The sequence below is a fragment of the Xiphophorus hellerii genome, chromosome 12, assembly GCF_003331165.1.
Source record: "Xiphophorus hellerii strain 12219 chromosome 12, Xiphophorus_hellerii-4.1, whole genome shotgun sequence".
Classification (NCBI taxonomy): Eukaryota; Metazoa; Chordata; class Actinopteri; order Cyprinodontiformes; family Poeciliidae; genus Xiphophorus; species Xiphophorus hellerii.
This window is the reverse complement of record NC_045683.1, coordinates 17,614,401-17,629,571: the sequence shown is the minus strand read 5'-3', so window position 1 is coordinate 17,629,571 and position 15,171 is coordinate 17,614,401. Positions and strand designations below refer to the sequence as shown.

General features: G+C 36.4%; 1 protein-coding gene across 2 annotated transcripts; it reads right to left on the bottom strand.

Moving 5' to 3' along the window:
* Window positions 1-2,143: 2,143 nt before the first annotated feature.
* On the bottom strand, window positions 2,144-14,503 carry LOC116729449 (solute carrier family 2, facilitated glucose transporter member 11-like). Of its 2 annotated transcripts, none has more exons than XM_032577998.1 (12): window positions 14,295-14,503; window positions 6,697-6,795; window positions 6,152-6,312; window positions 5,949-6,073; window positions 4,992-5,121; window positions 4,725-4,873; window positions 4,093-4,280; window positions 3,898-4,008; window positions 2,973-3,074; window positions 2,827-2,902; window positions 2,621-2,748; window positions 2,144-2,538 (listed from the first exon to the last, which is right to left on the bottom strand). In XM_032577998.1, the coding sequence occupies exons 1-12, from the start codon at window positions 14,331-14,333 to the stop codon at window positions 2,344-2,346; spliced, it is 1,503 nt and encodes a 500-aa protein (XP_032433889.1). In that variant the 5' UTR covers window positions 14,334-14,503; the 3' UTR covers window positions 2,144-2,343. The 2 variants fall into 2 exon arrangements, with proteins under 2 accessions (XP_032433889.1, XP_032433888.1); XM_032577997.1 differs by lacking the exon at window positions 14,295-14,503 and adding an exon at window positions 6,904-7,088.
* Between the last annotated feature and the right edge of the window lie 668 nt (window positions 14,504-15,171).

Sequence of the window (15,171 nt, the reverse complement as noted above, 5' to 3'; positions counted from 1 at the left end):
CCCAGGTGAAGTCAATTGGTGACTGGAAGTTTTTCTATCCAAAATGACATGAACTTTAGTTATTTACCAACATTGTAACAACATACTAGTAGATGCAAAGAAATATGACAGAAAGCTGTGTTATCAAAATGTTTTTGTCTAAATATAAAATCTGTAAAGCTCTTTAGAAAGGTATGTATCCGGATGGGCTTTCAGCACACGTCACATCAATACTTAAATACTTTTTTAAAATCTTTCTTTGTTTATTTTTTACTTTTGCATACACCCGAGTACCTGCTTAATATTTTTGAAAACAGGTAGAACTGTTGGACATTTCTAAAAGTCAGCCTGTTGATCAAAATAGATTGGTTTCTTGGGTGTTCCCTTAAACATTTTCCAAAAATATCACTTCTGTTTTTTATGCTACTACATTGTTTTTCAAGTTTTGCTTCCCTTTTACAAATCACTTTGATTTTCAGTTATTAATGTTGAGGTTTAATTGCTCATATGTAATTTTCCTTGCTGATACTCACCATTGTGCTTTCCTTTATATATATATATATTTATATAATATAATATATATAATATATATATATATAATATATATAATATATATAATTTCTATATTTTGCTTTTACTAAAAACAAATATAGTTGGCCACTAGATGGCAGTATATGACGTGACACTTGGACAAATTTCTGTACAAGAAATGAATTTCTGATCATGTCAGGACAGATATAATTCAAGCACTCATCAAATGTTTAAAAGATATAAAATTAGCTGAGAGGATTTAGTATGTGTGTGTGTGTGTGTGAGTGTATAAGTATGTATATAATATAGTTATTTTAAGGTTTGAAGATATATAGGAAAAAATGAATTTCTGAATTACATCTCCGTCCAGTTGACGGCGGTAATACACAAATTATGTAAACTGCCAGAAAAAGCTATAGAAGAAGAAGAAGTTGTCAGGACAGTGAAAAGATGCACAGCAAACTAACTGGAAATTAGCTGGCTCTGGAACAGGAGAGATTCATGCAATATCACAGTCACAATTCCTGTATCACTGTCTGACCATAAAAATCTGGAGATGAAAGATGAGCACTCATCCTTGCTAAACTAGCTCAGCTGGAGGTCTCTTCTTGAAATAAAGGAGCTTCCTGCTTAGAATCCGGAAGTTTTTTGAAGCTACTGCTGATCAACTGAATCTGACAGACTTTTCTCTGGGGTGTACCTCAAGTATAAACAGCTTTAGACGATGGATGGCTGAATCTAACAGTTTTTTCTTAAGACTGCACAAACTGAATGCATCTGTGTAGGAATAAATCAGATAGAAGCCACTTTATAGGCAGACAAGAACTGGGCCTGTTTGTCCTGTAAAATGTCTCGAGATTACTTTTGCTGTGAATTAATATATATGTATATATATCTATATATATACATATATATAGGTTAGCAGGAACACTAATGCCCCAAACCCAGTTATTTGGGGCTTTTGGGGTTTCAGCAGTACTGTGATGGTTTTCTTATTCACAACTGCTTGTGATGGTTCTTGGGTGCTTGGGTTGTTGGCTTGTAATTATTTTATGGGTTATTTAAGTTTCATAGTTTCTTCTTATTGTCAGGTTTATTTTTATAGTTTACTCTGGGATTTGACAATCTGCTGTGTTATTTAGTCATTTCCTTGTTGTCTACTTAGAGTGTACTCACTTTCGGTTCAGTCTCGTTTATTTGTTGTTTGCCAAGTTTAGACATGACAGTTTGTATCCTTATTTCTAGGGTCATAGTTTATTCTTGAGTCTTGATTTTTGTATTCTTTATCATTCCCCTACATTTCTCCTGTCACATTCTACTTCTGTTTCTATCTTGATTTTCTCCTGTTAGCTCCTATGTTTGTCTTTTTCCTGTTTTCTTTTTGTTACTTACACTCACCTTTCTGCATTATGCCGCTCACCTGTGCTGCCTCATCATCCTCATCTGTTGCACCTGTTCAGTCACCCATTTAAGTTCCTGATTTCAGACTCTTTATCCCTGTAAAAAAATAATGCATGCAAAACGTCTTTGTTCTTCAGACCACATGCAGCTCTGAGGGATTAGAAAAGACCAGGCAGCTGCAGCAGCATGCAGTCTTAACTTTGAACCTGTTCACACCAATTAAGGAAGAATGGACATTTTTAACTGAAATTTATTTAAAATTTTAAGTAAAGCACCCTTTATAGAGGTAGTACAAACCATCATGTATAATACAGGGATGTGTAACAAGGTCATCTTAATTTCATTATGTAGATATTTATTACAGTCTGCAATATCATGCATGTGTGTTTATCAGTATTGTGTGTGACAGAGAAAGTTTGTCTGAGAAACATTTTAGATGGACGTTGATAAGAGTATAGTTCCAGCTCCATCTGAACTGCAAAACGTGTTCGTCTTCAATGACTGGAACTCATTCTGAATTTCCACAAAGGTTTTGTTCTTTGTTTCAGGAACAACAAAGAATATGTAGGTGACCACCAAGGAGCAAACTGCCAAGAAGACCAGGAAACAGTACTGCTGTAGCCCAATCTATGAATGCAAAGAAAGGATGTATCAGACAACAGTGAAACATTTTAAATTGCACTTATTCATGTTGACCTGGAGCACTGACCACAATGAAGGGAAAGACCATGCTGATTAAGAAGAAGCTGAGCCAGTTCATTGATCCTGCAATCATGAAGGCAGCAGGCCGAGTATTTTGTGTGAACAACTCTGTGGTTAGGATGTTAGTCACACCACCTTTAACAGACAGTAGACACAAAGAAAATTAGAGACATAGCTGTGAAATTTAATGAGGTTCGTGCTTTATTTACTTACCTGGTCCCAAGCCAAAACTCAAGATGAAGGCAAAAACACACGCCATGCTCAGGTACGGAAAAACTGGGCTGAAATCCTGAAGGGAGAGCGAATGTTAACTCAGGCATAAACGTCTGGGTAAGATGTCTGATCGTGAAGTAACTTACCTGGAAAGTGAGCGTCAGTGTGAAAAAAACACAGCAGATACTCATGAGTACATAACCCCCCATGATGAGGACTTTCCTTCCCAGACATTCAATAAGCATACCCTGTGAGACACACAGCATGTCACAAGACCATGTGGGGAGGTTTAACAAGCAAATGTAGCTGGACATGTTCCAATGTGTAAATAATACCCAATGTGCTTCAACAGGAAGCTTACTGTTTATAATACTATTATAAAAATACATTGTAAATTGTAAATTAAAACTGATTCAATTGTTTGTAAATTACTTAAGCCCTATTTTAAATAGTAAAAAACACAGATGTGCCAGTTTAGCGCAGTAACATTGCACACACAGACTAAATTGACAGGACTGTCTTTGTACAGCTCACTTCAAGCACACATTTGACTATTTAATATCTTCAGTTTTGTTTTGTGTTTTAGACTTTGTGTTAATTTTCATTGTACTTTAAGTGTTTTTATGAATAGTTACAATTCTGTTTTGAGTTGTAGTCTTTGGTTGCCGTCTCATCTGTGGACCTTATCAGAGAAAATACTACCATAAAACAATGAATCATTTAACATTATGGATGCTTTGTTGATGTTCCCATTGTTCCTACCAGTTGGACTTTACTTTTTAATGATGAAACCTCAAATTCCAATCTATTTTGTTGTACTTTAATGTGATATTTCAGTTAATTTCACAAATAAACCAAACTGGTTTCCATTAACTTTGGATAGGTATAAAGTTAAAAGGTGTGTTGTGCATTTATACTCAGTCCCATTGACTCTAATTCCCCCCAATCAAATCCAATGCAATCTTTCCAGAAGTCAGAGGAAATAGTCAATTTGTGTGCACCTTAATCACTGCATAAAAACAAAAATGACACACAACTTCATTAAAAATTTAAGTATAGATGGATACTCACACATGTTAAAGCTGTGATGCACTCACAGACACCAGTGCCGACAGTTGCATATGGTATTTTATCCATAGGAATACCAGATTGTCGGAACACATAATCACCATAGAAGTAAATCTAAAAACAGGAGGATATAATTCTGGCTTTGATTTTTTAAAAAAATAATCATTAGGGGGTTGCTGTGGGATAAGTCATACATACAGCATTAATGCCATTCAGCTGCTGAGCAATGTTCAGGAGGATGATGGTGAGAAGTTGCCACCGTAAACTACGATCGGAGAAGAGTTCCCAGGGCTTCTTGGCCTGGAAACCCACCAAATTATTCTTCTCCTTCTCGATATCTTCCAAAGCATCACCAGAGTCAGCTAAGCCATGCAGCTGCCTCAAGGCTGGACACAGGAAAACACATGACTCAGTGAATGAAATCCTCTGTGAACACCATTCTTCTCATCTGATCAGGCTTCAGGGGTGTGACTTTTAAAGTCCAATCAAAAGGTTTTCTGCAATAAACAGCTTTCCTTTCACATTAATGCGCTGTGGTCCAAACGAGATCACATGCATGAACCGACTGCACCAACAAAACACTGATTTCTGTTTCTAGATAAGATTTGTATAAAAAGGCTGCATTTACACTGTACTTCTCATGGTTCCTCAAAATTAGCACGTGGAAGGCAGGTTGCTTTTGTATATATATATTTTTAATTCTGTGATGTAGTTCCAACTGTTCCAATAAAGTTAAAATGACTTTTCAGGGTTTAAACAAGGAAAAAAATAAATAAATAGAAATAATGATCTACACAATACACTGAGGAATAGTTTAAGAAATACTTTACCTTTTTTACATCTCTCCTCATCTCCTTTGTCAATAAGCAGGTAGCGCGGGCTCTCTGGGAACCAGGGCAAAGTAAGGAGCTGCAGGAATGCAGGGATGCATGTGGTGGAGAGCAGAATGGGCCAGTACTCTTCTTTACCGAGAATTTCTCTGCACAGTTACACACAGATGCCAAATTAGCATGCTTGTTGAGACAGCACAACAATCTGTGCATTCCTTGAAAGTGAATATTAAGCGGCCTATGTGGGATTTAGTGTTTGAAACTTACTTGAGGCCCATAACTTGTCCTGTTAAGATTCCACCAGTGATGAAGACTGAAGTTCCCATTCCCATGGCCCCACGTAATGCAGTTGGAGCTATTTCCCCCAAGTAAAGAGACTGAACACACAGGGCAATGCCTGTGAACAACAATCCGAGATTAATCTCTAAGTTAGTATTTTGTTTTAAAGTCAGGCCCTAATAATGTTAACAAGAAAAAGACTTTAGAAATTATTACTAAACATATGCAATCATTTTTTAAGGAGGTGTTTGGCTATCAAACAAAATATATCTTTTGAGTCATTTTGTTCTAAATTCAATGGTTTATTTAAGTATTTACACCTCTTGAAACATGAAAATGTTTTTTCCTGTTTTTTTCCATGTGAATTCTGAAATGAAAGGAAACAGATTCAGGGAATTTTGAAATGTTTTCCTAATTGAGAAGCAGCCAAAAGGTCCTTGGACACTCTGGAGGATCTAAAGCTCAGATGGACGAATGTGTGGACAAGACAGCTGATTGTTGTACACTCTAGAAATCTGGTATTTATGGAAGAATGGAAAGAAGAAAGGCATTGTTATAAGAAAGTCAAAGAAGTCCCTATTTGCAGTTTTGCACAAGCTATGTAGGACACACAAAGAACATTATAGAAGGTGCTATTTTGCAAAAAAGAAAGGAAAAAATTACTATATCATGTGCAATGCTGCTTACTTTATTAACCCAATACAATTAGTTGTTATAAAAAGTATGTAGGGGGCTAAAGAGAAACAACCACTACATATTTTAGACTTTTATATGTGACAAATGTTGAAAACCATGTTTCTTTTTCTCCCACTTCCCAGCTATTGAATTTGGAGTTTTACAAATCATCAAAACATCAAATCCCAACACTTTGGATTTCAGGTTGTGGTTGTACTATGCAAAAGGTGGGGAAGCTCAAAAGAGGTAAGAATGTTTGGCTGTATTTACCTGCATTCATTCCACTGAGGAGCCGTCCAATGATGAGCAGCTCAAATGACCCTGCAGTGGAGCTCAGACCCATCAGCAGAGCAGCTGTCAGTGAAAAGGCGTTATTGGCCAGCAGCGTCCCTCTCCTGAAGGAAACCACACAATATGACTTAGAGGTAACAAAAGATGAGTTAGTCTTACCAAATATAATAATATCTCCATACCTCCCCAGCTTCACAGACAGAGTCCCGCCCACTAATGTGCCTATGAGCCCTCCTAAGGTGAACATGGAAACAATGGTGGACCAGAACAGCGTGAGTCCACCCTGTGATATGTTGGTTTGATAGCGCTGCATCCAGGTCTGGTTGATGAAGTTTTGTACATACTTGGGATGGAAGGAAAGAAAAGAAATGCAGTTTAACATTTGTTATTTTTAAGTGCAGCTATAAATTAGTAAAAGGAAAACTTTGAAGTACTTTCTAAGAACAGGTTTGTCCTCACATTAAGAGGTAATATAAAGAGCAGCATTGTTTTAATTTGAACAATTTATACGTAACTTATACATCCTTGGTTGATACAGAACAAAAAAAAATCTGCAGGCAAGTAGTTCACCAACTATAAAACGTTTATCACAGACAAAAAGACAACTTTTCTTTCAGGCAAAACAATAAAATACTACTTTAAAGTGGATCTTTCAAGAAGAAACAATAACAATCCAGCTTTGCTTTGCTATCCTCCCTTAGCATTCCCATTTCTTCCTGGTTCTTACCATTGTGGGTGCGTTGATGACAGAGATATTGTATCCATACTGAAACGTTCCTCCAACACAAGCAGCAAACACAGCCAATAGCAGCGATTTGTTTGGAAGCTGCAAAAATTCAAACGAAGACTTCAGGAAAGCATTTCCAGAAAATCAAGAACAACAAACTCATCCTTCTTTCCTTCAGCGAGTCATAACAATGAATGCCTTGCATACCTTTAAACGCCTTTCGTCTTTAATGCCCCTTACGAGCAAAGGCTCGTACTCATCCACATATTCTTTTGGCATTTTTCTCACAACCTCGAGACTTCTTAAAACTATTGTTCACACATGGAGTATCCTTTTCTTCTTGAGGCTGCTCTCAGAAGTAAACTCATGTCTGACTGGTGGATGAGTTTATCCTGAGAATAACACAACTGATCTGTTGTCAGAAAATGAGTATGAAGTGTGGTGAATCTTCTGCATAATGAGGGTACTCTCTGATCATCAGAGTTTCACGCTACTGTGACAGCATCCAAGTACTACAAGTAGAGCTCAGTGAGCGAAATATTGCTGGAGACAGCATGTAGCATATTGAAGCTATATTAAGCTTTACTAAACCAATCAGTCTTGTAAACTCGCAACAATCAATCAATCTTCTGATCTTAAAGCACAACAAGCCTTTGCATCATCTTAGGACCTTTTGCTTGATGATGTCAAACAGCCCTAATGAGTAAATAATAGCCTTTTTATAATTTGCTGCTTCTTAATATTCTGGGAATAGTTTAAGTGTTGCATGCTCTCTTTTGATCTCAACTTTGTAGGATTATTACAGGAAGAAATGGTGTGAAAAATTTTTTTAATTAGCAGTTTGTTTGAAGTAATGTTTTATCAAGATTTTATACTATCCTACAAGCAATTTAATGTCCTGGGCTCACAAGTTAATCCTTAAAGCTACACTGTTATCCTTTGCTGTATTTTCTACAGTTAAATACCACAAAATGCCCAGTAAAACTACCATAAGACATCTTTACAAGTAGTTACTGTAATTTGCATTGCATTATGGGTATAGTACATAGTATTACAGTAACTTACTGTATGTTTTGAATTTGCAGTAATTTACTGTTTACACATTACAGTAGTGGTACTGTACTTATAATATACAGTAAGAATTATATTTGATTCCCAACGGTCATCATACACTGTTAGCCTTTGCTGTATTTTTTACAGTTAAATACCACAAAATGCCCAGTAAAACTACCATAAATAGGGTGACCATATTTTCAGTTGGGAAAACCAGGACACGTTGTAGCGAGGGGGGTGGGGGGGTCTGAAAGCGGGGAAACTCTTTTGTAAATAGTAGGTAAACATACATTTGCGCTTTCGTATGTTGTTTTCGTACTGACAGCCACGCTATCTATCTTCTGATTAAGAACAGGGCTGCCCGCACTGACGCGGCTCAGGGATTACGTCACACGCAGGGCCGTGCGCAGTGCCCTAGTGCCTGTAAATATAATGGTCCAATGAAGGTAATTTAAAAAACAGGACATTTCCTCACTTTCTAAAAAAACCCCGGGACGCCCGGGACAGGACGTGAAATACGGACATGTCCCGGGAAATACGGACGTTTGGTCACCCTATAAGACATCTTTACAAGTAGTTACTGTAGTTTGCATTGCATTATGGGTATAGTACATAGTATTACAGTAATTTACTGTATGTTTTGAATTTGCAGTAATTTACTGTTTACACATTACAGTAGTGGTACTGTACTTATCATATACAGTAAGAATTATATTTGATTTCCAACGGTCATCATAGCTGCTTCATCGTGGTTCCCTGTTTCTGTATTTTTACTCCTTTAGTGGTTAACATATTTTTAAGGCAGAAAGAGAGCATGTACTTTTGTTTTTTTCACATCCTAGCTAACATTAATATGCAGTTTATCTAGCTACGTCATCAAGCGTGGCTTCGCTTCCAACTGTTTTCTGATGACGTTTGTTTTAAACTCCGAAGCTTTTTCTCTCCAAGTGCAAGTGCAGCTCTGTCTCCGTGCTGTGGGCTCACACTGCTTCAGCTCTTCAAGACAGGTAAAAAACCACTTCTTAGAAAACTGTTTGAAGCCAAAGCCTAGTCTGGAAATGTACATTTTAGATGGAGTTAACGTAACTTATAGCATCATGCTATAATGCTATAACTTAGCATTATAGCATGAGCTCGTTTGTGCTGGTTAGCCTGGTAAAATAACGTTACCTTTACTAACTCTGGTGTTTTATATAACTGGCATATTGCAACCTTATAAGTTACGTGTCTGTAAATGAGGTGAAAGATAGGAAAATATGATGGTGTTACTTTGTGAGCTGGTTCGGAATTAACGTTAGCAAAGGTGCTAATTTTACCGCTGAAGGTTTTAGCTTGACTTTTACCGCTTAATCTTCCTCGGGCGGCTTTGGGTTGAGATGAGCTCAGTGCTGAGTGTCTGTTAGCATTGTTGTTACATCCTTTGTCGAACAATATAACCTTAACTGATAATTGATCCCCCCCCTTCTCTTTTTTTTTTTTTTTACATCTAATGACTGTTCATTTGTTTAAACCATGATCTTGCAGATGTTAAAAGTGCAGATTAGCTATGTAGGTCAGCAAGGATGAATTTCTAACTTTGTTCTTTTTTTTCTTTTCTTCAGATGACCTTTTTTTTTAACTCCTAAGCTTTTTCCCTCCAAGTGGCTGTGCAGTTCTGTCCTGCTGACTGCTAACATAGCTTCAACTCTTCAAAAGACAAGACAACAGGTAAAAAGACAGCTCTTCAAACATATTTGAAGCCACAAAATAGTCTGGAAATGTAGAGGAGCAGCTAACCTAATCTATAACTTTGAGCTTGCTACAGCTGGTTAGCCTGCTAAAGTACCATTACATCTCCAACATAGTGTATAAGAGTCTGTAAATGAGGACAAAGGTGAAAAACATTAAAGTAGTTTCTGTTATTTTTTGAGTTGGTTCAGCCACAGTGGCAGGTGGACAAAAAAGTTAATTTCCAACCCTGGTTACACCTAAGGACTGTTCACATGTTTAAACCATGCTCCTGTAAATTTAAAGTTAAGTCAGTACTAACAGGTGCAACTATGTACAGGTGTAAATTCTGCAGCATTTGTACTTCAGAATTTACAGAATTTTGTAGTCATGTGAAGAAACATCAACACACAGCTAATTATCGGTTTGCATGTGGAATAGAGCAATGTCCTGCTTCCTTCAGAACATTTTCTGCATTCAGGTCCCACATGCACAGGAGTCACCGCCATTGTAGAAGTCAGACTGAACACTTGTGGAATGTAATGCTTTAAAAAATGCATTTAGCCCCACAAACTGTCATTCACATCCGCTGTTTCAGAGTGGTAGCAGGATGTAGGAGTAAAATCTAGTCTAGTCTCCGGGATGAGGTTCTCAAAAACCTGTTGTAATCTGAGTGAACTGGCCCTTTAAATATAAATTACTACCAGTAATTCATATTTAAGAGAGTTTTCCTTTTATGTTTTAAAGGTATCTTCCACCAAGATGTCTGTTGAAATGGAAATGACCTTACCCACTACACCAAGGGTAATCATGCTTGGTAAGAGGAATATTTTCTATCACTATTATTTTTTCGTAGCAATGTATGTAATTGTTATGGTAGTCTGTACTTTTACTCACTAGCGTTAGCCTGACAAGGGTTTGTCTATTTTAGGAAATAGCTTGATGTCTGCAACCCGGTGGATGGTCAGTATGGAGGAGAAGGTATTTTTCCAGCCTGAGCAACTACATGACTTTGCCAGCGTCCTTGCTGTCTTTTTTGGGTCATATTCTGTCTTCAATCTGGAGTATCAGGAGTCAGCATCCACCACGCTGGAGATGATACAATGGCAAGTACTCTACACCAAGCCATTTATGAATTAAATTTAATGACAGTTTGACTGATGATGAAGAACCATAGCTGATTGCTGTATTGTACGTCTTCATTAAAAATTACAATTAATATATTTTATTTCTGTTAAAAGATTCTTTGTGAGGATCAATCCAGATGTTGGTACCAAATGCACAGCCAAAGTCGGTACAAGCCGCAAGACGGGAAGTCTTGTCAAGAAGAAAGTAGTCAGTGTCAACTCCCAGATCACCACCTTCTTCCAACAACTTGCTGAATTTGAATGGAGGACTTCCAACTAGGTAAGTATTTTACCAAATGTAAATGTTTATTATTTTGTTGTCTTTTCCTCCTATCTTGCATGCTCTGACTTTACTTTAGCCTTTTTAATATGATTTTAATGATTATTTATAAATGCCATGTGATTCCTACACAATAGCCCTTTAGAGTAGCCTACATCTTTTCTGTGTCCGTGGTAAAAAGTGGATGTCGCTGCATCTCTTAATAAATCACAGAAATGTATAAGTGTGTAGTCGTTTAAGTGTGGTGTATTTTTATACTATGCAGTTTTCAGTTTATTAGGCACACCTTTGCAGTAATCCGTCAGCACCAACAAAATGACTAAAAAGATTGTTGTACTTCATCGTCCCCTTGGGGACATTTGTAGTACGCAATCTTTTGAATTACTGAAGACTGACTGACTGACTGGTTTTGCCATAAACAATCCAAAAACCTGAAGTGAAGCCAGTCCTGCTCATTCTTTATGCAGCTTCTATTATCACTTCAGTCCAATTGATTTTTTTTAAAACAAATTATCAACTTAATGCTGCTTTATGACAAAGATTTTATGCATGTGAACATTGTCACTTCAGCTTAATTTGTCAACTTCCTGTCGATTTGAAAATGTAGATAACTTCCTGACCATCTCATGACCTCCCACATTGTCTGTCTTATTCTTTACAGTTCAGCTTCCACAAGATGGATCCCACTGATTTTGTTTGACGAATGGAATAAAAGTTCTTCTGATGTAGGAAATGTGTTCTATGGTTTTGTTGTTTTACAGCACATTATATTGTATTGTGACATTGTTTTTTATGACATTGCGAATATGTAAATGGATTTTATTTCTACAAATCTGCTGAAAATAAATACCTGTTATTCACAGTACTTGGACTAAAATTTCTTTTATGAAATTTTTCGGTTTATGGTAAAATATTCTTATCTTAAAGAAATGTAAACTTTAATTTACAGTAAAACTCTGACATTATGTTGTGAAACAAGTTTACAGTAGACCAGCTTTACTATAAAATACAATTACTGTATTATACTAGAAACTACATTTACAGTAATGCAGTTATAACTGTAAAGCACACTCACAGTAAAAATTAACTGTGAAATATCATAACAGTAAAGTTACTGTAGAATGGTAATTACAGTAACTTACTGGCAACAGTGTTGCCAGTAAGGGTACTGTTGCCTTACTGGCAACAGTGTTGCCAGTAAGAGTACTGTAGAATGGTAATTACAGTAACTTACTGGCAACAGTGTTGCCTTACTGGCAACAGTGTTGCCAGTAAGAGTACTGTAGAATGGTAATTACAGTAACTTACTGGCAACAGTGTTGCCAGTAAGAGTACTGTAGAATGGTAATTACAGTAACTTACTGGCAACACTGTTGCCAGTAAAGGTACTGTAGAATGGTAATTACAGTAACTTGCTGGCAACAGTGTTGCCAGTAAGTTACTGTAAAATTACAATAAAAGGTCTAACAGTGTAGTCACATTTAATGCAGAATTAAAATATGATCACGCATTAACATATTAAAAGGGGCAGGATCAGCTCTAGTCATATTGTTGCCCAAAGCGAGATCATGGTTCAGTGTCCCCGCTGACCCCTCTGTCGGGGGGGGGACACCCGAGATGCTAATGGACAGCAGCCATATCACAGTCATAAAGATTAAATTATGTTAAGATGCTTGAGGTTTAAGAAGTCCTTCAGACAACTTGAATAAACACTGATAGTTTCAGTTTATATTCCCTTAAAATTAATATCAAATATGTTTTGCTGTGATACTTTTATGTTTATAACAGTAAAATGTTGGTCAGATTTGACAATATATAGTGTTGATATTCTTAAATTGGCTCCTTTTTAAAAAAAATTCTACACTGCTCAAAAAAATAAAGGGAACACTTAAACAGGTGTTTAACACTTAAAGTGTTCCCTTTATTTTTTTGAGCAGTATATTTACTGCAATATTGCAGTTGAATAAAATGGAGGATCTGTGTGGAAGCTATAGCTCACTTTGTCGTTTTCTTTACAAGTTTAAATGGTTGGCCAATTTATTGACATTCTAAAATTAAACCTCTGTGTGAACAACAGAGGTAAACAATTTCTCATTTAAACAGGAACCAGGTTTTCTTGTTTAAACTGTTCTCTTCAATATGAATCAGGTTCTGTCCAACAATTTATAGAAAAAAAAATTCCACAAAATAGTTTTCATTGTCAGATATTTTCAAAACATTTTTCTAAAGAAAATCTGCCAGAAATCAGACTCTAGACACAAGAAGAGCACAGCTGCTCCAGGCGCTACACCATAAAAAGCACAAAGTGACAAAGAGTGAGATGTTCCTACCAGCCAACTCTGATCTTCTGTCTGTAATTTAATCTGGTAGATTTTTTTTGGAGAATTTTTGAATGGGACACAAAAAATATACTTGTTTCTTTGTGCTATTTGAATGATGAAACAAAACAGAAACAAAATGATAAACCATCAAATGTTTGTGAGAATATTTAATAAGATAACTTGATTTTGATCTTTTTTTTCCAGGCATTTAAAACAATGAAACAGTTTCAGCACCTCCTGCTGTAATGACTGACTGATGTTTATATATCAAAGGAAAAAATGACAGAAATTAATACAAAGTTATCAAAAAAAAAAAAAACACAAAGCAGAGATTTTGTTCACAATTAGAGCCAATTGAATTAGTAATTAAAATAATATATATAAATATATATATATTTCTGCATTTTTTGGCAACAAGAAGACTCCAAATATAAATAACAATGTTCTCCACTGGAGTTTGAAGACGTTATCTCTACAGATGCTGTGCTGGCTCCCCCTAGTTGACAAACAGAAGAAAATCATCTTGTGTCTCTTGCTTTCCTCACTGTTTATAAAGTATTATTGACTGTAAACCTGTACCTTGCTTAGTCAATTTGTTTATCCCCTTATTTTGTTTTTATTCATGTTGAAAAACATCCCCAAAATGATTAAATGTTTGAGTTGATGGATTGATGATGATGGATTTTTATTAAAGAACAGGTTTATGCGCAACAATCTGTTTGTGATTTTAATTTATGTTTAATAAAATAGACAATAAAGCCAAAACATAACATACATGATTAGTGTTCACAGCATAAACATCTTACATACTGTTAATTTAAGTGCAAAATACACAAATGACTAACAAATAGCTGCAGCAGATGCATATGGAAACCCTAGAAATCCTCATCAGAGTCCTAGCAGCAAATGTTCAGAATGGGAAATGAAACGATTTGTATTGAATTAACCATGAATGCAACACCAAAAGAGTGGAAACTCCTAAAATATACTATTAGACCACATGTCTCTATTTATCGCTGCAGGGAAGCCACAGTGCATCGTTTTCAGACACTAAAGGAAAATCAAATATTCAGAAAGAAAACCCAAAATGGGGTCAAATCTTACACTCACCTCTTTCTTTGATTTATTGGCTCCCTCACTTAAATTCATCTTGGAAGCTGCTGTGAAATGAAGTTCAAACAAAGCATTGAAAGCGTGTCGAGCCGCTCAGTCGGATTGCCCTCCTTACATTGTGTCTCCCAGTTGCAAGGTGCAGCGCATGACTCCTGCTCAGGGAGGGAGGCTGTTAAACTCATTGAAGTTTAACAGCCCCTGCGCCCCTTTGGCAGTGGAAAGACTGTTTGACCCATATATAGAAATAACAACCAGCCTTTGTGGTACACTTTCCACTTGTTTAGTATTGCTCAACATCCAGCCTAAAACCAACAAATATGATTTTATGCCAGAGTACCGTTCCTTATCTCTTGTTTTGGTTGCAGAAAGGTTTTTCTCAGTTCTATTTATTATTACACACAGAACCTGAGACAAGGTTGCACTGAAATGTGAAAGGATCTGTCCATTGTTAACCTTTTCTCCAGTCGAAGAACAGAGATCTTTCTTAATCATAACCACAGCTTTGAGCATGTGAGTTTTAAAGCCTTATCCAACAGGTCAAGTCAACTTCATGTGCTTAGGAATGCCATTTGCTGAGCTTCAAGCAAATTCCTTCAAAAAGCCTTAAAGCTTTGCAAGACGGTGCAATGAAGCATAGGCAGCTTGTTTTAAAATAATTTAAGGAGTTCTATTCCCATAAACAATAGCGCTTGATGCATGAAGATTCAATAAAGGCAATATAATTATGCAGCTTTTCTTTAAAGAATAAAAAGGACTTGTTTGTGAACAATGCTGTTTTGCACAAACAGCGCCCTGTCTTTGTTCTCTCAGTTTTCCCTTCTGTTAAACTAATTTGCAGAAAGATAACATTTCATTAAGTGCTGTGTGTATGGAT